This window comes from Tachypleus tridentatus, chromosome 6 (genome assembly GCF_004210375.1).
Source record: "Tachypleus tridentatus isolate NWPU-2018 chromosome 6, ASM421037v1, whole genome shotgun sequence".
In the NCBI taxonomy this organism is placed as follows: Eukaryota; Metazoa; Arthropoda; class Merostomata; order Xiphosura; family Limulidae; genus Tachypleus; species Tachypleus tridentatus.
Window position 1 is genome coordinate 125,165,328 of NC_134830.1, and position 25,931 is coordinate 125,191,258.

The 25,931-nt window shown below is 37.1% G+C and overlaps 1 protein-coding gene across 11 annotated transcripts in view; it reads left to right on the forward strand.

The window, feature by feature from the left end:
• The first annotated feature begins 781 nt into the window (after positions 1–781).
• Positions 782–25,931, forward strand: part of LOC143253592 (BAI1-associated protein 3-like) — a 60,901-nt gene continuing 35,751 nt past the window's right edge. For 2 of the 11 annotated variants that reach the window (XR_013029721.1, XM_076507702.1), the window contains exons 1-10: positions 785–1,064; positions 1,707–1,871; positions 3,049–3,156; positions 3,482–3,544; positions 16,895–16,955; positions 20,164–20,332; positions 21,525–21,641; positions 22,459–22,540; positions 23,362–23,472; positions 25,068–25,169. Coding sequence is in view for 7 of the 11 variants with exons in the window: in XM_076507702.1 (XP_076363817.1) it covers positions 1,854–1,871; positions 3,049–3,156; positions 3,482–3,544; positions 16,895–16,955; positions 20,164–20,332; positions 21,525–21,641; positions 22,459–22,540; positions 23,362–23,472; positions 25,068–25,169 (831 nt within the window). In the remaining 4 variants the exon portion in view is untranslated. Of the gene's footprint in view, positions 1,065–1,706; positions 1,872–3,030; positions 3,157–3,481; positions 3,545–16,894; positions 16,956–20,163; positions 20,333–20,981; positions 21,001–21,524; positions 21,642–22,458; positions 22,541–23,361; positions 23,473–25,067; positions 25,170–25,931 lie in introns of those variants that run through there. The other 9 variants (XM_076507704.1, XR_013029722.1, XR_013029720.1 and 6 more) reach the window with 9 other exon arrangements.

A 25,931-nucleotide genomic window follows, 5' to 3' on the forward strand; every position in this document is an offset into this window, starting at 1 on the left:
TAGTCACTATATTTATTCCTCTAATACCACTAAAAGAAGAAAAATTTACGTATTTAATAATTAAAATATTATGATTGTGAAAAGGTTAGTAGATGTTTGATAAACTGGAAGAGCAAAAATTATGACATTTTTTGGTTACATTTTAAATTCTGAAACCATTTTTATCGAAAAGTATGATACCTAGCGTGACATCAGACGCCAAAAACAGACCGTTTCTCAAAAAAATCTCCGGTGAATTAGCGGTAAGTTTCCTGACCTATAAAGCTAAAATTCGGGTTCAACTGTCTATAGCGAACAGAACACAGATAGTGCATGGTATGGCTTTGCGCGAATAAACAAAACTTTAAAAATGCGCAACATTTTAATCCTTATTTATCTTTATAGTCACTCGATCAACTTTGTCATCACTGAGGTTTTGTTTTAAATAATTTAAACCTAATTTGATATATATGATTTTAATTGTATGGAAGAAAAAAAACACTAAAAAATAAAACCTGACATGTTTGCTTGGAAAAGTTACCTCCCATAGATACCAGTTATTTGAGGATATTGTGGTTCAAGGAGAAATTCTAATGTGTTCTTAAATCTCATTATTCGTTGATAAAAAGTAGCTTAAGAGTTTATGGTAGGTGGTGTTGACATATAACCTGTCACTCCCAAATTAGGAATCAGTCCTGATCAAATAGTTGGACTTATACATTGCTCTTACAACATATCCACGACCACAAAGCCACTTGTTATCATGAGGTTTGTGAATAATTACAGCCAGACCACAAAAGACTGAATGTTAGCAGTGTGTATATACAGATAACTATATAGTTGAGAAAAATATAGTTTCAAATATATATTTTATCATTTGTGTTCTGTTTAGAGTAGGAAAAACCTCTTGATAACAAATGGCTTTGTGGTCGTGGATATTTTCTAAGAGCAATGTATAAGTCCAACTATTCGATCAGGACTGGGTAGCCAAATAGTTAGTGAGCACTGTTGAATAACTGCATTTCCACTAGTTTTTCAGTTCAAAGTAAAAAAACCTTAAACGAACAATCGCATTCTTTTGCAAGGTGTGTGAAATAATCTAAATCGCTATTTTACAAATGTTTATATAAGTGTCCATTTATAATCAGACCGCCGGTCCAGATGCCGCCAAACGTGACATATACCTTATGGCCCCTATAGAGTGACAAAGTAAAGGGGCTGCCCTTCAGGAAGAGCATGTCTTTTAGTGTTAAATAAAACATTTAACTAATTTACATAGTCGATCCTTTTTGAGTAAAAGTCTGATAAAAAATATTCTCTAATACTGAGCTTTAGTTTTAGTATTAGTGATTATTGTTTTTTGTTTGTTTATTTAATGAATTTTGCAGAAAACTACTCGAGGGCTAATTGTACCAGCCGTTCCTAATTTGGAAGTGACAGGTTATGTGTCAACACCACCTACCATAAACTCTTAAGCTACTTTTTTATCAACGAATAATTTTGTAGTAAAAAATATGAATAAAACACTGGAGTAAATCATAAAGTTTACAAACAATTTACTAATTTTACTCATAAATAATTTATCCTTTAAACATTATTTGGAGAGCAAAGACGGAAATTAATACCGGTCGATAAAGTAGTTAATATCTACAGGAAGTAAAAATCTTGTCTTCAAAGAAATTGTCTTAACTGCACGCGTGTACTTCCTTTTTCTGCAACTTCCGCAGGGATCACAAGCCACGAAAAACAACACCTGCACTGAGTTGTTGGAGTTTATGTTGTATGCACGTGATTCAACTTAAAGGTGGAAATTCGAGAGCTGTCATTTAGTAGAACCACAACAGTAACCCTCAGAAACTCAGAAATGGTAGGAGATGAAAAAAGGAGTTATGGTATACAAGTTAGCCGTAGAACTTAAGTGTAGAGCTTATGTTCGCTAATATCATAAGACAGAGGCCTTTTTTTTTTTTTTTTTTAGTTTATGTTTAATAGTGATAGAAAGAGGAAAAAGTTTGAAGTGAATTTTTTTTCTAGATTAGTTCTTTAGCTTAGTAGATAGAAATCAGGTGCAGTGCACGAGTAAATCAAGTATAGCAACAACCTAAACTTAGGGCAAATCTGATTTTCTGAATGATTATTACAGATCTAAAACAGAAAAGAAAAACTTGTTTTTGAAACAAAAAAAAACAACCAAAGAGTCAAAAAGACATTTCACAACTAATATAATTCTATACTGTCAATCTTATCTTGTATTTACTATACTGTCAATTTTCTCGTATTATTATACTGTTAATTTTATCTTGTATTTACTTTGAGGGACCTAATGACAAGGGGATCCAAATATGGTTCATGTTTTAGTTGAGAATGTTTCGTAAAAATTTAAGAGTGACAGTCAAATCAAGTATTAAAGTTACCTCAAACGGCAGGCACTGCCGAGCTGACTGACTCCTCCCAATTCGTAGTTACCTCCCATTGGCTCAGAGGAAAGTTCGTTAGCTCATAACGCTAAAAACGGGTTTCGATACACGTGATGAAAAAAGCTCAAATAACCCATTGTGCAGCTTTGTACTTAACCATTAATAAACAAAAAAACAAAGCCCCTTAAGAGAAAAAATAAATACATAAATTATGTCCATGTTGCTGCTGTGTTAGTTCGATCGATTACGTTTTTGCATTGACGTCTTAGCTCGTTTTATTATAATTTTAATGTAATGACGTCAACATTTATTAGTTTTTTATATTAACTTTTTCATAAAATGAATTATTTGATTTTTTATTAGTTTTCATAGTTTCATATAAATATTATTTTTCCACTTTCGTACTTGCTTTTTATAACTATCTATAGCATTAACTCTAAGCAGTAAGACCTTCGAATATTTTAATTGTTAAATGTTTATATCTAACGCAATAAATCAGTTCATTTAAACAAATGAATAAATTAAACAGAAAAAATATAAACATAGATATAAAAAAATAAATCGAATGAAGAAGGTAACGTTTCGCATTTGCGAAAAATAAAGACAAATGTAAAATTATATTTTATCTTCTTAGATATTTTCTTTATTGTAGGCAACTGAACATGAATATCGCTTTAAACTGATGGTACGTAGCATACTACGTCCTCTAGGAAAAGGTGAATTTGGGGATACCGACGCCATATTGGATCACTTGCAAGAAGTAAGACATCGCACGTAGAATAAAATAAATAATAAACAAAACATCAAAACTTTGTCCTTTGTTTGTTCTGCATTATTTGTTACAAACTGTATGAATATTTTTGGTTACAAAAGTGTATTTCATTCATTTCATTTTGAAGATTGTGTTGTGAATTATTCATTTATTTCTTTTTCATTCAGTGTCGAATCTTAATAATGACTGAAATTATCAATTAAACCGTAATTTTTTTTTATTAAAAAACACTCCACATTCTCCAAACGTGATAATTAATAGAGTAATTTAAGACTTAAAAGAAATATTGATATTGAATATCTATTTTTGTTAGGTTTTTGGTATCAAAAATAGCAACTTGTGTTTGTCTGTGTTAAAAGAAGAAGTCAATATGAAGGTAAGTTTTTCTGTGTCTTTTAGTTTTAATATCGAAATAGTTTAGTATTAGCGAAATTGTGACCCGGTATAACAAAGTGCATAGGGCGCTCGAATCGTAATCTGAGGGTCGCGAGTTCGAATTCTCGTCGTATCAAACATATTCGCCCTTTCAGCCATAGAGATGTTACATATGCGACAGTAAATCCCACTATTTGTTAGTAAAAGAACAGTCTAAAAGCTGGCAGTGGGTGGTGATGACTAGTCTTATACAGTTAATTTAGGGACGGCTAGCATAGGTAACCTTTTTGCAGCTTTATGTGAAATTCAAAACCAAACAAAGTTAAAATTTACCCTAGATCCTTTGATTTGAAACTGTTTTGTTTAGTTTTTAAGTGAAAGTTATACGATGGGTTATCTGTTGCGTTCTATTGCTGGGATTAAACTTCTAGTTTTAGCGTTATAAACTCTCAAGCTTATTATTGTGCGACAGGGGCAATTTTAAAGTGAGTTAATAAGATAGAATATTTAAATTAAATGTAGAATAATTCTATGAACTAACGCAGTTACGAACGTTTATGTGTTGCTCAATTCTGAAGTTATTTCATTTTTTTCACATGCAACTTCCGTTAGACATAACTTTTTGGTTCTCTGTATAACAATTTGAATTCAATTCTTACGCGAACAAATCGGATACAAATAGTGTCTTCTGGTCGATATAACCTGAAATCTATCATCATAGCTTCAAGCTGGTATAATGTCAAGTCCCTCAACAATATCTCGACTTTATAATTATGAAAGTCTATCTACATCATACGGCTTTACAAATATATTAGTTTATATATGACTCAGTGGTTAGTGTGCTCAGACTGTGAATCAGAAAATTTATGCTTCGCGACTCATTAACACACCAACGTCCCGCACTTTGGGGCTACAAGAGTGAAGACAAAATTCCATAATTCGGTTAGACAAGATCAGTCCGATAGTTGGCTGTGGTTTCTTTCTAGCTTCCTTCTCTATAATCTGTAAGTCCAGATTTAGGAACGGTCATGTGCAGATAGCTCTTGTGTAATGTTACGTGAAATTCTGAACAAACACACATTCTGCATTTATTTTGATTTTGTTCCTACAACAGATTGTGTAAGTAATCTCACACTCAGTCTGGTTAGATAGTAGTTACTGCCACACCCAGTCTAGTCCCCTTAATGTGGCTTCCTGTACGTGGTGAGGGGACCTCCCAGAGAAGGTTCTGTACTTTCAGTTTACCTCCACTGGGATCTAAACATCCATCTGCGGGTTTGCCGTGCGTGATGACCCGTGAAGGGGAGTAAAGGATTCTGGTGGTTGAGGGATCCAACTCCAACCCATCCCTTTAGCCTTGAATTCCTGTAGACGGGCGGTCTTGGGGTGGCCTCCCCAAGATCAATCGGCTAGTCCATTTGTAACAGGGTAAACTGAGTGCCAGCGTAGGACGCCTTCAACAGGTATAGTGGACATTATGTCTGATAGTGGTGTTCGGGAATAGTGTTCACGAAACCCTGGCGTCGCTGCAGTGACCTTATATGACACTGTATTGCGTTCACCTCGTAGGACTCCATGGTGGGTGGGGTCAGTGGGCATCGAAATAATCTTTTTTTTATTGTGAATACTCCTCAAATAAAAATAAACAAGCATGACAACATAGAGAAAAATCAGACTACTGGCAAACGACCACGCATTGATGACTTTGTTCGGTCAAACTCACAACTTGAATCTGTTCTGCAATTTTTAATTATACATTCTTTAACTGAAAATCCCTTAGGGCAGATGTCTACATTTTTTATTCAGAAGGGTTGGGAAATGCTTGCTGGCTCTCCTAAATCGGTAAAAAATTACGGTCTGGGTACATTTTAGTTGAAACATCTTCATCACAACATTTCAAACTCCTCTTGATATCAAAGGCCATATCTGAATTGTAAGGTACGGCCTTATATTCCTAACCATGTTAGATGTTTTCATTGTCAAAGATTTGCCGTGGTTTCTTGACATGTGCCTCTTGTGCTGGTAAAGACCATGATGCTTTCGAATGCCAACTAGAACTGCATTGTATTAACTGTAATGATCCACATCTTTTCTATTTTACTTCTTGTCATAAATTGGTAGAAGAGAAAGAAGTACAATCTTTAAAGACAGTTCACAATACTACTTACCCAAAAGCTCGGAAATTACTATTCTATTCCCAATTCCATCTCTGACTTATGCTGCTGTAATCTGTTCCACTACTACAGTAGGAGTCCAGACAGATCTTTCTGTGCCTCCTACAGAATCCTTTACAGTGCATCTTAATCTAGTACCCTCCAAAATCAAAGCTAATGAATTAGTATCTACTTCTATCTCTGTCCCTACCACATCTTCCATTTATTTCTCAACTTCACCTTGTTTAAGCCCAGGTGTTTCCATGAGGTCTTCCTCTCTTGACACCCCAAAAATTAAACAAACGATTCGTTCACGCCCTCAATCACTGGAACGTATGTCTACAAACTCCGACCTGCCTACTCGATCCAGAGCAGGATCAATAGAGAGTGACCGACCCACATCCAGTAAAGAAAAAAAACGCGGCCGCAAGTAGAAAGACTCTTTGCCATATTCTCTTCCAAAATAAATAAAAATGGACACACTATTTCAGTGGAACTGTTGAGGTTTTCAATCAAATGTGAATGACATCAAGGATTTGATTGACTTTTATCATCCCAAATGTCTTTCTTTGCAGGAAACATTTTTAAAACCTATTAATACAGTCGCAATTCGACAATCCTCCTTATACCGAAATGACAGGTCATATGTAGGGCAAGGACATGAGGGAGTAGCACTGCTGGTTGATCAGCATGTGTCCACCCGGTCCTTGTCATTGAATACGCCCTTGGAGGCTGTAATCATCCGTATTTCCTTGGGTCGTACCATCACTATTTGTTCTCTGTACCTTATCCCTGGAAAAATTATAATCAATCAGACCTTGATGCCCTCATTGAGCAATTGGCAACCCCCTTTTCAATTTTGGAGGATTTTAATGGGTATAATCCCTTCTGAGATGGTTCTAGTATTGATGTGAGGAGTCGTGCTACAGAGTATATGCTCCTGAATCACAACCTGTCTCTCTTCAATACTGGCTCTAATACTTATTTTCATGCACCCAGTCAGTCATTTACTGCTATTGATCTTACTATTTGCTCCTCTTCTCTTTTTACTTGCTTTTCTTGGGAAGTTGACATCAATCCACGGGGTAGTGATCATTTTTCTACCATATTAAGAGAGGTTGGCTGTGATCAATGCCACCCGACCCGTGTGCCTCGATGGACGTTGGACCAGGCCAACTGGTCCTCTTTCTCTGCTCTCTTGGAACTTGATCCTGCCACCTTATGTAAATCATCAATAAATGATTGTGTAGCAGCAGTAACTAACTGTATTGTCCAAGCAGCTACTCAATGCATCCCCGAAATCTCAACATTTTTCACACGGCATCCCCGCCCTTGGTGGAATTCTGCTTGTTATATAACACGAAAAGCTCAAACTTGTTTGGGATAAATTTCGCAGATGCCCCACGCTTTCAAAGCGCATTTGCATTTTGGCAAGCCCGTGCACAGGCTCGGCGAGTTAGACGTCAAAGCTGGAAGGAATCTTGGATTAAATACACCTACAGCATTTCTTCAACCACCAGTTCAAAAGTCATATAATACAAGATCTGGAAGGTGGGTGGACGGTATGCTTCTGCCCCTCTCTCTATTTTAATATCCAATGGCCACGAAGTTGCTGATACTCAGAACATTGCCAATACTTTTGGTGAATGTTTCTCTTTTGTATCTAGCTCTTCAAACTCATCCTCTTCCTTCTTAGCTATTAAAACATGAGTTGAACATCTGCCTCTTTCCTTTTTGACTGATTATCCCTGTGACTGCAATTGCCCTCTTACACTGGTGGAACTCAAACTTGGGCTTCATCGGTCTGGCAATACATCAGTTGGACCTGATGATATACATTATGAAGTGCAACACCACCTTTCTCCTGCCTCTCTTACTATTCTCCTGGTTGCCTTTAAATGGATATGGCAGGAGAATATCTTTCCTGATGCTTGACGCTAAGCTATTGTACTCCCTATTCTTAAACCTGGGAAGGATCTAAAGATGTCTTCGAATTACCGTCCAATTGCTCTGACGAGTTGTCTCAGTAAGACTCGTCTTGTTTGGTTCCTTGAATCAAACAACCTTCTCTCACCCACTCAGTGTGGGTTCCAAAAACAACGCTCCACGATAGACCACTTAATTCGCCTTAAAACTTCAGTCAGAGAAGCCTTTTGGAAATACAATATCTGGTTTATATTTTTTCATTTAGAGAAAGCTTATGATACAACATGGAGATAAGGCATCTTGCGAGACCTTCAGTCATACGGATTGCTTGGCAATTTACCACTTTTTATTAAGCATTTTTAATGAATCGCTGAGTCCAGGTTTGTGTGGGCTTAACACTTTGTCATTTTTCCCACAGGAACTTGGAGACTCTCAGGGTTGTGTTCTGAGTGTCACACTTTCATTATAAAGATTAATGTCATCAGTGAACAGCTACCTCCTACAGTTGCAAAGGGTCTTTTCGTTGATGACTTTCACATCTCATGTCAGTCATTAAACATGAAGTTTATTGAGCGGCAGCTACAAACTGCAATCAATCATATACTTAAGTGGACCACAGCAAATGGTTATCAACTTTCTCTCTCTGAAACTGTTTCTGTACATTTCTGCCGCCAACAGGGTGTTCATCCAGATCCAGAACTTCGTATTGATTATGTTGTACTTCCTGCCGTCCTTGAGGCAAAGCTCTTAGGTCTGATATTTGATTGTAAATTAAACTTTATTTCATATATCAAGCAACTTCTTGTCCAATGTATAAGAGCATTGAACATCCTCGGTGTCCTTTCTTCTACCTCTTGTGGAGTGGATCGATACTCCATGCTTAAAATTTATCGTGCCCTTATCCAATATAAATTTGACTATGGGTCTATGGTTTATGGTTCTACCAGAACCTCAGAACTGAAAATGTTGGATCCTATCCACTATTAGGGGCTTCGGCTTTGCACTGGGGCCTTTCATACTTCTCCAGTCCAAAGTTTGTACGTGGAGTCTCATGAATTCCCTCTGTATATTCGCCATTTGCAACTGTCTCTTATGTATGCTTTCAAACTTCGCTCTTTACCACAGCATCCTACTTGGGGTTGTGTTTTCCATCCTCAGTGGGCCACAAATTTTTATAATACAACATTTGCCATTGCTCCTTTTAGCCTTCGTATGCAGGCACAATCAGAAAAATTTGATTTATCTTTGAATAGCATAGTAGTATCCACAGATCGGCCTCTCTCATCATGGCTAATTACTATCCCCAATTGTGACCTATTTTTGAGTCATCTGAGGAAGGAAGATTGGAAATATCACTCTTTATTTGCTGAACATCTTTGAAATGATCCATCCATTCCCATATATACAGATGGTTCAAAATCAGGTGACTCTGTAGGCTCTGCCATGATTTGTTACAGTTCGGTGGTAGCACGCTCTACAGTTTCTTTGTTCACTGCTGAATTGTATGACATTTCTTTTGCCCTGAATCACATTGAAACTATGCAATATATGAATTGTACGATCTATACTGATTCACTCAGCTGTCTATTGGCCTTGACATCATTCCATGTTAGTTACCACCCTATTCTTATCAATATCCAAAACAAACTAGCCCATCTTTCTCTATCATCAATCTTTGTCTAGTGTTTTTGATACCAGTTCATGTTGGTATGCGTGGAAATGAGCTAGCTGACAGAGTGGAAAAGTTCATCTACTCTGGCACCATTACTGCCGTACCTGTTCCATACATGTACTATGGTCCAGTGATCAAAACCCCGACTGCACACCAGTTAGCAGTCGACCTGGAGTGAGCAACAAAATAATAAGCTTGTTCAAATCAAGCCTTCTTCAGCTCTTTGGCCATCTTGTTTCGGTAAAGATCGAAGGGAGGAAGTAGTTTTGGCTAGGCTACGCATTGGTCACAGTTTTTTAACTCACCACTTCCTTTTATCTGGTACTGATGCACCAATGTGTGGTCTGTGTGGTACTCAGGTCACAATCATACATATTTTGTTATCATGCCGTCGTTATAACAAAGAACGACGACGTCATTTTAAACATATTTTTAAGGTAGGTTTGTCCTTGACATTGGCCAATGTCATAGGTGATACTGCCCACCTCACTCATGTTTTTACATTTTTAAGAGCCATTGATCTTTATAACTTAATTTAAGGTTTTTATTGGACTATATACTGTTTTCGCATGTTTTTTTTCTATACATTTTAATTTTTATTTTGACCTGAACCCAGGACTGGAAAGGCCAACTTCAGGTGACTGACAGCAAGTTTGAACTTAATGCTTCAGCCTTCCTGGCAGGTCTTAATTTTATATATTTTACGTATTTTTACCTTAATTTCCATATACAATTATAGCACACTACATATTGTTTGGCACAGGTAGCCTAGTAGCTTTGTGCCAATAAACATGAAATACCCACCTATCCAGTCTACTCAGCCCCTCGGTGTGGATTCCTGTTCGTGGTGAGGGGCCTCTCAGGGAAGGTTCTGTTCTGTCTGATTACCTTCTCTGGGATCTAAACATCCACCCACGTGTTTGTCGTGCGTGGCGACCCGTGAAGGGAAGGAGAGGATCCTGGTGGTTGAGGGGTCCAACCCTAACACACCACTTTGGCCTTGAATTCCTGTAGACGGGCGGCCTTTGGGTGGCCCCCTTGGGTCAATCGGCTGGTCCACTTGGGCTAGAGTCAACAAAGTACCAGTGTTGGAAGTTCTCAACGGGTGTTGTGGACATTGTGCCTGATGCTGGTGCTTGGGTATAGTGCTCACGAAACCCTGGCGTTGCTGCATTGTCCTTGCATGACTTTGTAGTGCGTCCCCTTGTAGGGCTTGTGGGGTCAGGGGTACCGCATTTTTCATTTTTCCTATGGATCCTCCAAAAGAATTTAAATAAAATTGTAAAAAAACAGTCAATGGGTAAGCGACCACGTCTTGAAGACTCTGAACAGCAATCTTCAACATCTGTAACACACGTACCTCATTTTCTTATCTTACATTCTCTTTCGGAAAAACCTTTAGGGCAATTGTCCCCTTTTTTATTCAGAAGGGACTAGAGGGACTTGCTGGCTCTCCAAAGTCAGTAAAGAAGCTTCGATCTGGAGACGTATTGGTTGAAACATCCACATCCCAACACAGTGAACTTCTCTTGAATTCAAAGGCAATTGGGGATATACCTATTGAGGTTACACCTCATGCTACTTTGAATTCATCACGAGGAGATTTTTGTTGAGAGGGATTTGAAGAGCGTATCCGAGTCAGAGATTCTCGCTGGTCTCTCCACTCAAGGAGTTTCTGCAGTGAGGCGCGTCTCCACTCGCAAAGATGGAGTTACACTGCCAACAAATACCATCGTTTTGACATTTACTTCATCACGTGCACCTGCCACCATCAAGGCAGGTTATCTCATTTGCAGGGTTTGGCCATACATTCCAAACCCTCTCCGATGTTTCCAATGTCAGAAATTCGGCCACTCAAAGACATCATGTCGTGGTTCCCTGACATGTGCTCGTTGTTGAGGCAAGGACCACGATGCATATGAATGTAACATGGACCCACATTGCATCAACTGCAATGGTTCCCACCCCTCTTACTTTCGTTCTTGCCCAAAATGGTTGGAGGAAAAAGAGGTGCAGCGTTTGAAAACGATGCATAACATTAGTTATCCTGAGGCTCGGAAATTGCTGCCAACCACTCCATCTCGGACATATGCTGCTGCACTTCATTCCACAACTACAGTGGGAGTGCAGACAGATCTCTCTGTGCCTCCAAGAGAATCGTTTTCAAAACAAATGAAAAGCCTTTTGACCTCCGTGGTTAAAAAGGTTGAGGAATCGACTTCCACACCCATCTCTGTTCCTCCCATACGTTCCAATGAACCTCAAGATCCACCTCCTTCAATTTCAAATACAGGCATTTCTTCTGATACATCTTTTTCTCCCACCCCACGAGGCAAAACAATCATTCTTTCACGTCCTCAGTCACTGGAATCCCCTTCCAATAACAAAGACCTGCCCACTCGACCCAGGGCAGGATCCATGGAGCTTGATAGACCTCCTGCGACTAAGGACAGTAAGGAAAAAAGACGTGGTCGTAAACAGAAGGGTTCTTCAGCCACTTCACCTACCCGTTCTTAATAATGGCCACCTTGATACAATGGAACTATCGAGGTTTACGTTCTAATCTGGATGATATCAAAACACTGATTGCTTCCTACCATCGTGTTTGTCTTTCCCTACAAGAAACATTTCTCAAACCTGCTGATACAGTCTCCATTCGGCAGTTTTCTCTGTACAGAAATGACAGGCTGTGTGATGGACGAGTACATGGAGGGGTGGCACTATTGGTTGATCAACATGTGCCCACCTGTCTTTGTCACTCAACACACCCTTGGAGGCCGTAGCCATCTGTGTTTCCTTAGGTCATACCATCACTGTTTGTTCTCTCTACCTGTCCCCTGGAGAGACATATGAGCAAGCAGACCTTGATGCTCTCGTTGAACTGTTCCCGTCTCCATTTTTAATCCTGGAGGATTTTAATGGACATCATCTCTTCTGGGGAAGTGCTGTTATTGATGGGAGGGGTCGATCTGTAGAGCGTATGCTCTGTGATCACAATCTTGCTCTTTTCAATACTGGTTCTTCCACTTATTTTCATGTACCTAGTCAGTCCTTTACCGCTATTGATCTCTCGGTTTGCTCCCCTTCATTATTCTCCCATTTTTCATGGAGGGTTGACAGTAATCCACTAGGCAGTGATCATTTTCCTATCCTTTTGAGAGAGACTGGCCGTGGTCGATGCCACCCTGCCCGTGTGCCCCGGTGGAAGCTGGATCAGGCAGACTGGTCCACTTTCACCGCTCTCGCAGAACTTGATCCTGCCATCGTAAATCAGCCATCAATAGACGACTATGTGCCAGCGGTAACTGGCTGTATTATACAAGCAGCTGCTCAGTGTATTCCTAAAACCTCGACACGTTTTCCACGATATCCTCATCCGTGGTGGAATCCTGCTTGCTACTTAGCACAGAAGGCTCAAAAACGGGCCTGGGATACTTTCCGTAGATATCCCACACTTTCAAACCGTGTCGCTTTCCAACGGGCCCGTGCACATGCTAGGTGGGTAAGACGTCAAAGCCAGAAGGAATCTTGGATTAAGTTCACAACTAGCATATCTTCTACCACCAGTTCCAAGATTATATGGGACAGGATTCGAAAAGTTAATGGGCACTACAATTCTGTCCCTCTCTCGATCTTACTCTCTGATGGTCAGGAGGTGGCTGATGTCTGGAGCATCGCTGATACTCTAGGTGAAAGCTTTTGCCGGGTATCTAGCTCTTCTGCTTGTTCCTCTGCCTTCTTGGCCATCAAGACTCGGGCAGAGCGTTCACCTCTTTCCTTTCGAACTGACTGTTTCTTTGACTATAATTGTCCCTTTACACTGGTGGAACTGAAAATGGCCCTTCATCGGTCTGCCAGTACATCTGTTGGACCAGATGATGTTCATTATGACATGCTGCACCATCTATCTCCTGGTTCTCTTGATGCCCTTCTGATTGTCTTTAACCGGATCTGCAGGAGAATGTTTTTCCTGATGCCTGGCGCCAGGCTATTATTTTACTTTTCTCTAAGCCAGGGAACGATCCCAAGATTCCTTCAAACTACTGTCCAATTGCTTTGACGAGCTGTCTTTGTAAGACGTTAGAAAGGATGGTTAATGCTCGTCTTGTTTGGTTCCTCGAATCGAACAACCTCCTCTCGCCCACCCAGTGTGGGTTCCGACGACAGCACTCCACCACAGACCACCTAATTCGTCTTGAAACATCTATCAGAGAAGCTTTTCTCAAACGCCAACATCTTGTATCAATATTCTTTGACATTGAGAAGGCTTACGACACAACATGGAGGTATGTCGTTTTGCGAGACCTCCATACATATGGGTTACGTGGCCATTTACCCTTGTTTATTAAAATTTTTTTAATGGACAGGAGATTCCACGTTCGTGTGAGTTCGACACTTTCCCGTTCTTTTGTACAGGAACTTGGAGTCCCTGAAGGCTGTGTTTTGAGTGTCACACTTTTCAGAATAAAGATAAATGCCATCACTGAACAACTCCCTCTCACAATTGCGAATGGGCTGTATGTTGACGACTTTCACATCTCATGTCAGTCGTCGAACATGAGATATATTGAGTGGCAACTACAAACTGCCCTCAATCGTGTACTGAAGTGGACTATGGCGAACGGCTTTAATTTCTCTCTCTCTAAAACCGTATGCATGCACTTTTGCCGTCAACGGGGTATTCACCCTGATCCTAAACTTCATATCGGTGAAGTTTTGCTGCCAGTGGTCCCGGAGACCAAGTTCTTGGGGCTTATCTTTGATCGTAAGCTGACCTTTATACCACACTTAAAGCAGCTTCGGGTCAAATGCACAAGAGCACTGAACATCCTCCGTGTCCTCTCTTCTACCAGTTGGGGAGCAGATCGATGTTCGATGTTAAAGGTATATCGTGCTTTTATTCGATCAAAACTCGACTATAGATCAATGGTCTATGGCTCTGCCAGACCCTCGGCCTTAAAGATGCTGGACCCCATTCATCACCAAGGTCTTCAACTCTGCACTGGGGCTTTCCGTACCTCTCCAGTTCAAAGCTTATACGCTGAATCTCATGAATCTTCTATGCACGTTCGCCGTTTGCAACTATCTTTACAATATACTCCGAAACTTCGTTCCTTAACAAAGCATCCCACTTGGGGATGTGTTTTCCTTCCCCGGTGGGTCGTACTTTTTCAGAACAGACGATCTGTCATTGCTCCGTTTGGCCTTCGCATCCGGGCGCAATTGGATGAATTGGTTCTGTCCTTGGATAACATTGCAGATTCCACAGGTCAGCCCATCCCACTATGGCTTATTACAGCCCCCAAATGTGACCTTTCTTTCAGTCATCTAAAAAAGACAGATACTCCAGATTGGAAGTACCGTCTTTTATTTAATAAACATCTTTCGAACACTCATTCAGTTCCCATTTATACAGATGGTTCCAAATCAGGTAATTCAGTGGGCTCTGCTATGGTTTGCTGTGGTTCAGTAGTTGCGCGCAGAATCCCCTCTACAGCTTTTGTGTTTACTGCTGAACTGTATGCCATATCTCTTGCCCTGGATCATATTGCAGCTGAGCAGTACTCCAACTGCACTATTTATACTGATTCGCTTAGTTCTATACTGGCCCTGGAATCGCTTCACGTTGGCTCACATCCTGTTCTCGCTGATATTCAAAACCGACTGGCCCATTACTCATTAACAGCTACTTCTACTCAGTTTTTCTGGATACCAGGCCATGTTGGTATTCGCGGGAACGACCTTGCAGACACGGCAGCTAAATCTATCTGCTCCGGCACTGTCACCCTTGTGCCTATTCCGTACATGGACTATGGTGTTGTCTTCAAGGCTCGGCTCCGTGCCAGCTGGCAGTCCACTTGGAGTGAGCAACGCGACAACAAGCTTTTTCAAATCAAACCCTATATCGGACTTTGGCCATCTAGCTTCCGTAAAGTTCGGAACGAGGAAGTTGTTTTAACTAGACTATGCATTGGTCACAGTTTTTTCACTAATCGTTTTCTTTTATCTGGAACTGATGCACCAATGTGTAGTTTGTGTGACACTCAACTCACTATCAGCCACGTTTTACTTTCTTTCCATCGTTACAAGGTGGACAGTGTTATTGGTGATAGTGACACTGTCCACCTTGATAACGTTTTTAATTTTTTAATGGCCATTAATCTTTTTTAATCTCATTTAAGTATTGCATATTTATTCATTACACCTGTTTAATTGTGGTTCCTTTTTTACAGTTTTATTCTCTCACGTTCAATTTGACATTGGAAAATGGCCAGAACATTAAATAACTCTGACTAACGCTGCTGTTTGAACTATCCGTTTGAACTACTCGTTAGTCATCCTGGCGAGTTATTATTACACTTTTGCTGCATGTCATTTCACACTTTTACTACTTTACCTTTTAGTACTGGCCATAATGACACATAACCCGGAACCAGGACTGGAAAGACCAACTTCAGGTGACTGACAGTGGTTCTGTACTTGCCTGTTAGTCTTCCTGGCGGGTTATGATCATTACCATTCTGCTACAGGTAGTCCTTTACAACTTTGTAGACAAGGTGTCAACATTGGTTTTATACTTTTTTTGTTTTACCTTCATTTCCTTTTATGTATTTTACTACATTTACTTTAATTTTACCTTTTTACCGGAGGTTTGGCGCAGATAGCCTAGCTGCTTTGTGCCATAAAACACTAAATCAATCAATCAATCAATCAAAACCAGTCTACTCAGATAGTGATTATTGCCATACCAAGTCTGGTTAGACAGTGGTTACTACCATACAAAGTCTAGTGAAATAGTGCTTACTACCACACCCAGTCTCTTGAGATAGTGGTTACCACCTCACCCAGTCTTGTCAGATAGCGGTTATTACCACACACAGTCTGGTGAGATAGTGGTTACTATCACAACATGTCTGTGCATGTTTGCATTAAAAAATCTTCTGGAACGTATGTTTTCCGCGTTATTCATTTATAAACTTTATTATAGTGATTTATAAGTGTAAGGATTTCAGTTAGACTAAGAGGACGTAAAATGTTATTTATCAATTAAAATAATGATGTTTTATTGAATATAAATGCAACAAAATAAAATGTAAACCTGGCATAATTATAATTCGAAGCTCATCTGTTCTCAGCCTCTGTTTACACTCTGTGTTCTTGTACCCCCTGACCCATAGACGTTTATCGGTTCGCTGTTCGTTTTCAGTCTTTTGCTTTGAAATAGAGAAATATGCATGTTAAATATATCAAACGGAAGGGGCTTTGGCTTCAAATTTCTAATTCCTTGGACATACGTTTCTCATATCAAGCCCCAAGCGTGGCTCAGTGATCAACGTATTAAATTGGGTGTTAAAAGATTTAGGGTTAAAAAGAAAGCGCTACTAAACATATTTCACACTGGTTGTGCTTTTAGAATGAAAGTCAGTCCCGTTATTTGGTTGATAGTAGCCACTTGAGGCGCTTGGTGCTGGTTTACAGCTAAACGTTCAGGATGGATATAACTGAATCACTGGAATCTCTTAACTTAGTCGTTCAATCCATGATGTAATAGAATGACGTTTATGGAAACAAACGAACTAACAGTATTCTTATTTAACAGCCAGTGGAGCTAGAAATTGACCTGTTTGAAGCAACCAACTTGAAAGACATGGATCCTAATGGTAAGTACAGTACGATTATCGTCAGCAACATTAAAGTTAAGACTAACCCACAGAATAAGGTGACTATATTATATGTTTATATATCTATACTTACCATAATTTCAGATATAGGCAATATTTAACATTTTCACTTGCTGAAAGTTAATTTAAAATGTTTACTGAATTCCACTCACGCCTTAATATGTAATATAATATCACGCAAAAAACAAACAAACAAACTAATAAGCAATTAAGCATCTAGCTGAATATTCATTTCTAGTGTATTTCTGCTGAAAACCTCGTAATAAAAATGAAATGTAAGGTTCTTTTAGGTTTGTTTTTTTCGAACGGGGGACACACTAACGGGGATATTTAATCCTTAGGGAAAGTTTTCAGAATTCTGTGATGAATAGTAAAGCTACCAAAGAATGACAGATGGGATTCCATTTTCCACTGGCTTTCTATTTGCACATCAAATCTCTCGTGGGTTCAGGGCCCTTAATAACGCAGGAGTCTTATATACATAAACACAAATACATGTCCACTACTCTAATTAGTTCAACTATTTACTGCTTAGATCCTCCATGTATCATACGTAGAAACTTATTAATTTCATTCAGTTTACTTGGACAGTTTTTGACAGTTTAAACCAAACGTAAAAACAGACAAAAACTTGAAATACTGATCTTGTACATGCGGATGATAACGGTAATGGACAGTATGAAGTATAGTTAGGCCTCTAGTAGTGAACGATATGAAGTATATGTAGGCCTCAACATTAGTGAAAAGTATTAAGCATACTTAGATCTCTAATAATGAATGGTACGAAGTATATTTAGACCTCAAAAGTAGTGAATGGTGTGAAGTATATTTAGACCTCTAGTAGTAAACAGTATGATGTATATTTAAGCATCAACATTAGTGAGCAATATGAAATATATTTAGGCTTAACAGTAATGAACGGCATGAAGTATATTTAGGTTTAACTGTAATGAACGGTATGAAGTACATTTAGGCCTCAAGAGTAGTGAATGGTATGAAGTATATTTAGACCTCTAATAGTGAATAATACGAAGTATATTTAGGCCTCAAAAGTAGTGAACGATATGAAGTATATTTAGACCTCAAAGTAGTGAGTGGTATGAAGCATATTTAGACCTCTAATAGTGAATGGTACGAAGTATATTTAGGCATCAACAGTAGTGAATGGCATGAAGTATATTTAAGCTTAATAGTTGTGAACGATATGAAGTATATTTTGGCTTAACAGTAGTGAACGATATGAAGTATATTTAGACCTCTAGTAATGAACGGTATGAAGTACATTTAGGCCTCAAGAGTAGCAAATGGTATGAAATATATTTAGACCTCTAATAATGAATGGTATGAAGTATATTTAGACCTCTAATAATGAATGGTATGAAGTATATTTAGACCTCTAATAATGAATGGTATGAAGTATATTTAGACCTCTAATAATGAATGGTATGAAGTATATTCAGATCTCTAATAGTGAATAGTATGAAGATTATTTAGACCTCTAATAGTGAATAATATGAAGTATATTTAGACCTCAACAGTAGTGAATGGTATGAAGTATATTTAGGCCTCTAGTAGTGAATGATATAAAGTATATTTTTAATGAACAGTATTAAATAAAGTCCTAGATTTGAGGCTTAAATACGTACATACTCGTATTTCAAAGTTTTCATTAAATCCTTTTTTATATTTTCTGCTGCTTGTCAATTCGGGTAGAAGTCTGATATTAACAGTTGTTACAACCAGTTCTCATTACACGATTGAAAAACATGGAAAACAGTATACAACAAAAGCTTATCTTTAAGTGGAATCAACTAAAACAAATAGACCTTTATTATTTTTTCTCTGGAATTCACTGATTTGTTCTGATGAAAGGGGGAAGAAATTCTAGCATACATCCGAAACTCACTTCCGATGTATTGTTTCAAAATCTTCGAAAAAGGACGTGCACGGATGAGCCAGGAAGTCAGATATTATTAAAAAAAAATTAACGTTGCTTTCATGAGAGATTAACTGTTACAAAATATACGATCAACGGTCAAAGGTAATAAAACCTAAAATACAAATAAACTGTTAAATCCACCAATTTTCGATTACCAAAGTTATGAAATATCAAGTAAGATTTTCTCTTCGAAAACGAACGAGTTCTTCCTTTGCACTTTCTTCAATGTATATACAAGTATGTGCACCATAATTACTAATTCACTGAATAGTAGAACAATAAGGATCAGTTCAAATTGATGGTATCTAAGATTGTTACCTGTATACATAATTAACTGTACAATATAAATGTTTTGTTTGTTTTTGAATTTCGAGCTAAGCTGCACGAGGGCTATCTGCGCTAGCCGTCCCTAATTTAGCAGAGTAAAACTAGAGGTAAGGCAGCTACTCATCACTACCCACTGCCAACTCTTGGGCTACTCTCTTATCAACGAATAGTGGGATTGCTCATAACATTATAACGCCCTCACGGTGAAAGAGCGAGCATGTTTGGTGTAAAGGGAATTCGAACCTGCGACCTTCAGATTACAAGTTGAGCGCCTTAAACACCTGGCCATGCCGGGTCTATAATATAAATAATACCACATAACTTAGTTTGATACAAACACCAAAACAAACTTTGTATTTGTCTTTTCCTTATGGCAAAGCCACATTGGACTATCTTCTGAGTCCACATAGGGGAATCGAACCCCTGATTGTAGCTTTGTAAATCCGTTAACTTATCGCTGTACCAGCGGGTGACAACAAACTTTCTATTATAATATGTTACAATAAATCATCTTAATATAACATGCAGCGAAACCCATATAATACAATATTACATTCCAACTGGGGCGAAACATTACGATCTTCTTCGAGTAATAACTTGGACTGGACATTACGACCATTTCAGAATAATAAGTGAGGCAGAACATTACAAGGCTACTGATAATGTAATTTTAAAATTGTTTCTTTATTTTCAATAAGAGTTTCTGTTAGAAATTCAATCGACAAGACCTTTCGATTAATGGCAGTTTGGTTGGTTTCAGCACAATGTTCTATACCTGCAAACTCAGAAAAATATGTTATTCCTGGGTATCTAGTTTGGGAAATATTTACAATAAGCCTGATAATACTAAGCACTTTATTCTAAATTGGCTCACTAGGGTTCTGTCGTTTATAATATTTTAACAACGTGTTCTGATTTTAGGGTTGAGTGATCCGTATTGTACTTTTGGTCTTCTTTTACCCCACAATTTTGACGGTCAAGGAGACATACGACCACAAATCTTTAATCAGGGGCTCAGTAAGCCTCACGTCCTGTGTTCTACGACAAAGAAAAAAACGTTGTCGCCTGTGTGGCAGGAACGTTTCAGACTGTAAGTGAGCTATTTCAGTATTTTATCCAACAAATATAATACCGTCAAATTTCTAAATCTTTTCAATATACGAGCGCTTTTAGGATCAAAGATGAATAAATTTTATCATAATTCATTCACTTTTAAGAAAATAAATCCACATTGTTCTAAAACAGAGGTTTGTAACAGAAATAGGGTGCAATGTTCTAACGAAAATGTTCACTGAAAATTGTTTGAAAGTAAATAAACTTGTAATTTTGCAAGTTATAAAGTTAGCATTATTTGTTATTTAATACTTCTGACCATAGTGTTGTACAGAGGGTTAAATACATTACATTAAAACGATTTTGGACATGCAAGTCACGTGACACTCAGTTAATGGAACGCATGCATCAAAACTATATTTTAACATTGTTTGGTGTTCATTGGTATTATGATGTCACCAAAAATGATTGATCTTGGGAAGTCCATTGTCCTTATGTTCCGATTAGAAATATTCCTTTATATCCAGGTTATAAATATGTGTTCAGGTCAGGGATTTAGACATTTTAAGACAATAATTTCTTTTGTATTTAATGATATTAGAAATCAAGAGAATTAAGACTATCTTAGGGGTTCAGGATAGTACAGAAAAGTCGTATCCCAGATGTAGCAAACAAAGTGACAGCTAAGAATCCACAAAAATAAAGGTCAGTGGCAAAAGTCGACCTCGTACTGTAGACAAGTGTACACAACATAAAAGAAGGAACTATGTCAGTTAAGATGAACAAGTCACATGTTCTCAAGTTGCTTTCACGACATATCCGTTCAACTATCGTATACCTTAAGCAGTTGGAAAATGAAACGGGTTTTCATACTATTTTATTTAAAGTTTGTTTGTTTTTAACTTCGCACAAAGCTATTCGAGGGCTCTCTGTGTTAGCCGTCCCTAATTTAGCAGTGTAAGACTAGAGGGAAGACAGCTAGTCATCACCACCCACCGCCAACTCGTGGCCTTTTCCATTTACTTTAGGCATAAGCAATTGGGAAACAACACTTTCTGCCCAGGAACAAGAAAAAGTAAAAATTTTGTTACATAGTGTTATAGAAAGCATGTACTGATGAATGATAATAATACAAAATTGTTCTAACAACGTATTTAACCTCTATGTTATATTTTAAATGGTGTTTTTTTTATTGCCATGACGATTTATAAAGGTATGCCTAATTTTAGTGACGTATCAAATATGGCAAACCAGATACTTGTTGTGTGCATCTGGGACGATGACCAAGAACAAAATACGTTTTGGGAAGACGTTAAAACAGTTGATAAACCGTCAGGAATAGTAAAGTAAGTATAAGGAAAAGTCTAGATGTTTAAATAAGGTAAATATCTTGTAAACTGACAAAAGAGATAGTTTTATTTTTACAAATGATTAAGTTTATTATGAAATACATTCCACCATATCACTCAGTGTATTGTAAACTATAACATTGTTCAATTTTCAGGCATGATGTACTAATGAAATTTGAGCTTTTCTGAAACTGGACGATAGTGTAGGGACATTTACATTGTAATATTATTATAAGTTATCAGTTAGCCTGGGATGATGTAGGAGTGTTTACAGTGTAATGTTAGCGTTATCAGTTAGACTGTGATGGTGTAGGTAGATTTACAGCGTAATGTTACTGTGTTTTGTTAGGATGTTTATCAGTAGTTTGTAAAAATGTTATTTGTTTAAAGTTGAAATGGTTAGGTTATTAAATTCTAATGAAGGCAAATTTTACTTTATTTTGTAGAATTTGTATAGAACCATTTAACAGTATTTCGCCGTTAGAACTAAAGTTATAGAAGATTGAATAGAACAGATATTTGTAAGAACACTGATACGAGACGAAACACATCATGAAATTATTATTTTGTAGAATTAGAGAGGAAAAGGTTGCTTAAGATAGAGTTTCAATAGTTTACATAAAGACTACTAGGTGGAGTAATGGAGTAGTATTGAGTGATAGTTGAATAATTGCAGTACACTTTGATGTTTGGTTTTGTTTGATACATCATATTAAAAAAAACAAATGCCACTTTAAAGTCAAGCTCTAAGTACAGTATATTTAGTTAAAACATTTTTACCAAGTAACTGAAAGAAAGCATTATTTCTACCAAGTCTTTTTAGACAAATGAAACAGTCGTTAGAAAACAAAAAGAATGTAGACGACTTTATTGGTGTAGTAGCGATTCCTTTGAAGGTAGGTGGCTAGTTTGTAATATTAAAAAAATAATTTTTTAAATTGATTTTCTTTTGTCAACTCTGCCCTGATCTGATACCATGTAAAAAATGTTAGAAAGTATATTTTGTCATCATAGCTCTTATCTTCTAAGAGATTTTTTCTTCAAGAACAATAAAAATACATTTTCTAGTGTTTCATTGTGATCATAATGAAAATACATTTTACATTGTTGCCTTATAAACATGAGTATAATGACAACAATAAAAACACATTTAACATTGTTATGTTATAAAACACAAATGTGAGGACAACAATAGAAATACATTTGACATTGTTACGTTATAAACATGAATATAATGACAACAATAAAACACATTTTACATTGTTATGTTATAAACATAAACATAATAACAACAATAAAACACATTTTACATTGTTATGTTATAAACATAAACATAATGACAACAATAAAACACATTTTACATTGTTATGTTATAAACATAAACATAAGGACAATAATAAAATACATTTTAAGTTGTGTTATAAACAGGAATATAAAGATATCAATAAAATACATTTTAATTTGTTACGTTGTAAACATGAATATAATGACAAGAATGAAAAATAGATTTGCCATTGTTGCATTGTTAACATTAATATGAGAACGACAATAAAACATTTTGGAGAGTTGCTTTGTAAAATAAAAATAAGGACTAGAATAAAAAATAACATTTCAAGTGTCGTGGTCGTAGTTTCATCATTTACGTTGCTACATCTCTAGGCTGTAATGTTGGATCAGAAATATGTTTTCCTGTCGTTACAAACGTCTTTCTTTACAGGACATCCCACCTACGGGACTTGATCGCTGGTTTGATATTAGGGCAAAATTGAAGAAAAATTCTAAGATAACTGGAAAACTCCATTTAGGGTTGACTTTGTCATGCAAACAGGTTGGTATACTTTGGAAAGTGAGTTAGTTTAGACGGATATATAGTTTATTACATCAAGGAAAACATAATATAGTCTGAGAGTGGGTCACACGTGGTCCATTGGTTAACCTGCCCATATTTTAAATTGAGCGACCCGTTATCATAAAAATGTGATCCACACTTTAAGACCACATGTGTAATATAAGAGTGACAATCAAACGTCACTATTTGGTCAGATCTAACCATGGGTACTATCAGTATCTTAGAAGGGGAGAGGGTGTAGGGGATACTACTGGAGAAAGGGATAGAGTGACAGCAATATCTGGATTTATATCGTGTACATATTTGTTACATATGTATTTTACATTGTATATACGTGTTTTTCAAGTATTATGTTTTTTTCGATATTACTATATCTTAAAATATTTTTGTAACGGGTTCCCCTTGGAAATTGTTAAAACATCATGATTTATTTCTGCTGAAGTAGAAAACGCACAAAATGTTAAATACAAGTCAAACGGACCAATGCGAATTACATCTTTTTTGTGTATTTTCCTAAGCTCGCCCTTTCAGCTGTGGGGGCGTTATAAAGACACCGTTAATCCCACTATTCGTTGGTAAAAGAGTAGCCCAAGAGTTGGCGGTGGGTGGTGATGACTAACTGCCTTCCCTCTAGTCTTACACTGCTAAATTAAGGACGGCTAGCACAGATAGCCCTCGTGTAGCTTTGCGCGAAATTCAAAAAATTTTTCTAAGCATGTCCCCGCCCCCTTCCACACCGAAACCCTTGGCTACGGTGCTAGTTGTTGTTTACTAGATGCGTTCTCTACAGGATATTACTTCAAAACTGAGGACTTCTATTTACAGACAGCGGAAAAGTAGTCTCATGGAAAATTCTGAAAGAAAAATAGTCAACAATCTGTTTGTTTCGTTTCTTAAAATGTGATACTTGGTGAGATGTCAAAACAAACATAACAAGTCTCGTTAAAGCAAGGTAAAAGAAAAATGTACCTGGGTGTTGAGAGACTTCAATGTTTGATAAAGAAACTATTTGTATTCGAAGAAGTAAAAAAATAACAACAAATCAGTAGATTAAGAGTTAAGCCTTTAAATAACGTAATTTTATGTGAATTCATCATGATTATCGTAGGAACTCGACATGGCCATTGGAAGACTAAGATTGAACTCGAATATCAATAAAAAATATTTTATATCACTAACCGGGTTTGATTTGCTGCTGGTAAACGAAAATGGTTAGCTGTCTACCAGAAGACTTTGATAAGGTATTAGTGAATGACAGATATTTACCAGATGATTTTACTTGAATGTTGCTAAACAATAATGATTATTTTACAAGATTATTTGCATGTTGCTAGACAACAATGGTTATTGTTTACCAGATTATTTTATTTGAATGTTGTTAGAAAACAAAGGTTATTGTTTACCCGACGATTTTATTTGAATGTTGCTAGACAACAAAGTTATTGTTTAACAGATTATTTTATTTTAATGTTGCTAGAGAACAATGATTATTGTTTACTTGACGATTTTGATTTTACGATCACGAAGCTTGAACAATAGGCATTTTAAAAATAAACCTCTTTTCTTCATTTCAGGATCCAGACATGTGTGACAGTGTAGAGAGCGACCAGTGCTCGCTAGAAGATTATTACCTCATTCTGAAGGAGATGCACAGCTATTCCGCTCAAACTAAACAAGTATGAATTTTATACAAACTGGGTCATTCATTATAGACTACTTTTTATTTTTGAATTAAACCTGCCTGTCGTTGTTAAAGGCGTCAAATCCAGACCTTGTTAACGTGTATGTTCTGACAACTTAAATCAATATAACTCGATGCAGCTTAATACTCAGAAAATGTTTTAAATAATTATGGTAATTAAGATAATTATCCACTAAAATAAAATAGTCATTTCTGTGCGTCATATGTTACTTCATATGAAGGATAAAACATGCTTATGATGTAAACACATTATTAAAAAACCTTTGTTATTTTTTAATGTAATTATATAGACATAGATCACTTCCAAGTAACACATCTTTAAGATCTAATCTAGATCAAGAAAAAGGTTAAGAAATAAGGTACTTTAAACAGTCATTGTAAGAGCAGTTCAAGTCGATACAAGCTTTATTCATAAATAATAAATTTGGAAGTGGAGTTCATTATGATTATTTGCTCTTCGAAAGGTACCCTTTATTTATAGATTCGATCAGTTTATTTTAATCAGCGTCACAAAACCTGGTGTACAGTTTCATAATGTAACGTCACTAATTTTTCAACTGCATATAACAAACACACATTGTTCATCTTGAGGCCGTAAAATCTTCTGTTTGTTTCTGGTAAGTATAAAGCTACACAATAGGCTATCTGTGCTCTGTCCACTGTGAGTACCACGAACTTTAGTGTTACAAACCATCAGCCTATAAGATTTGATATATCTATAACCAATTATCTTATG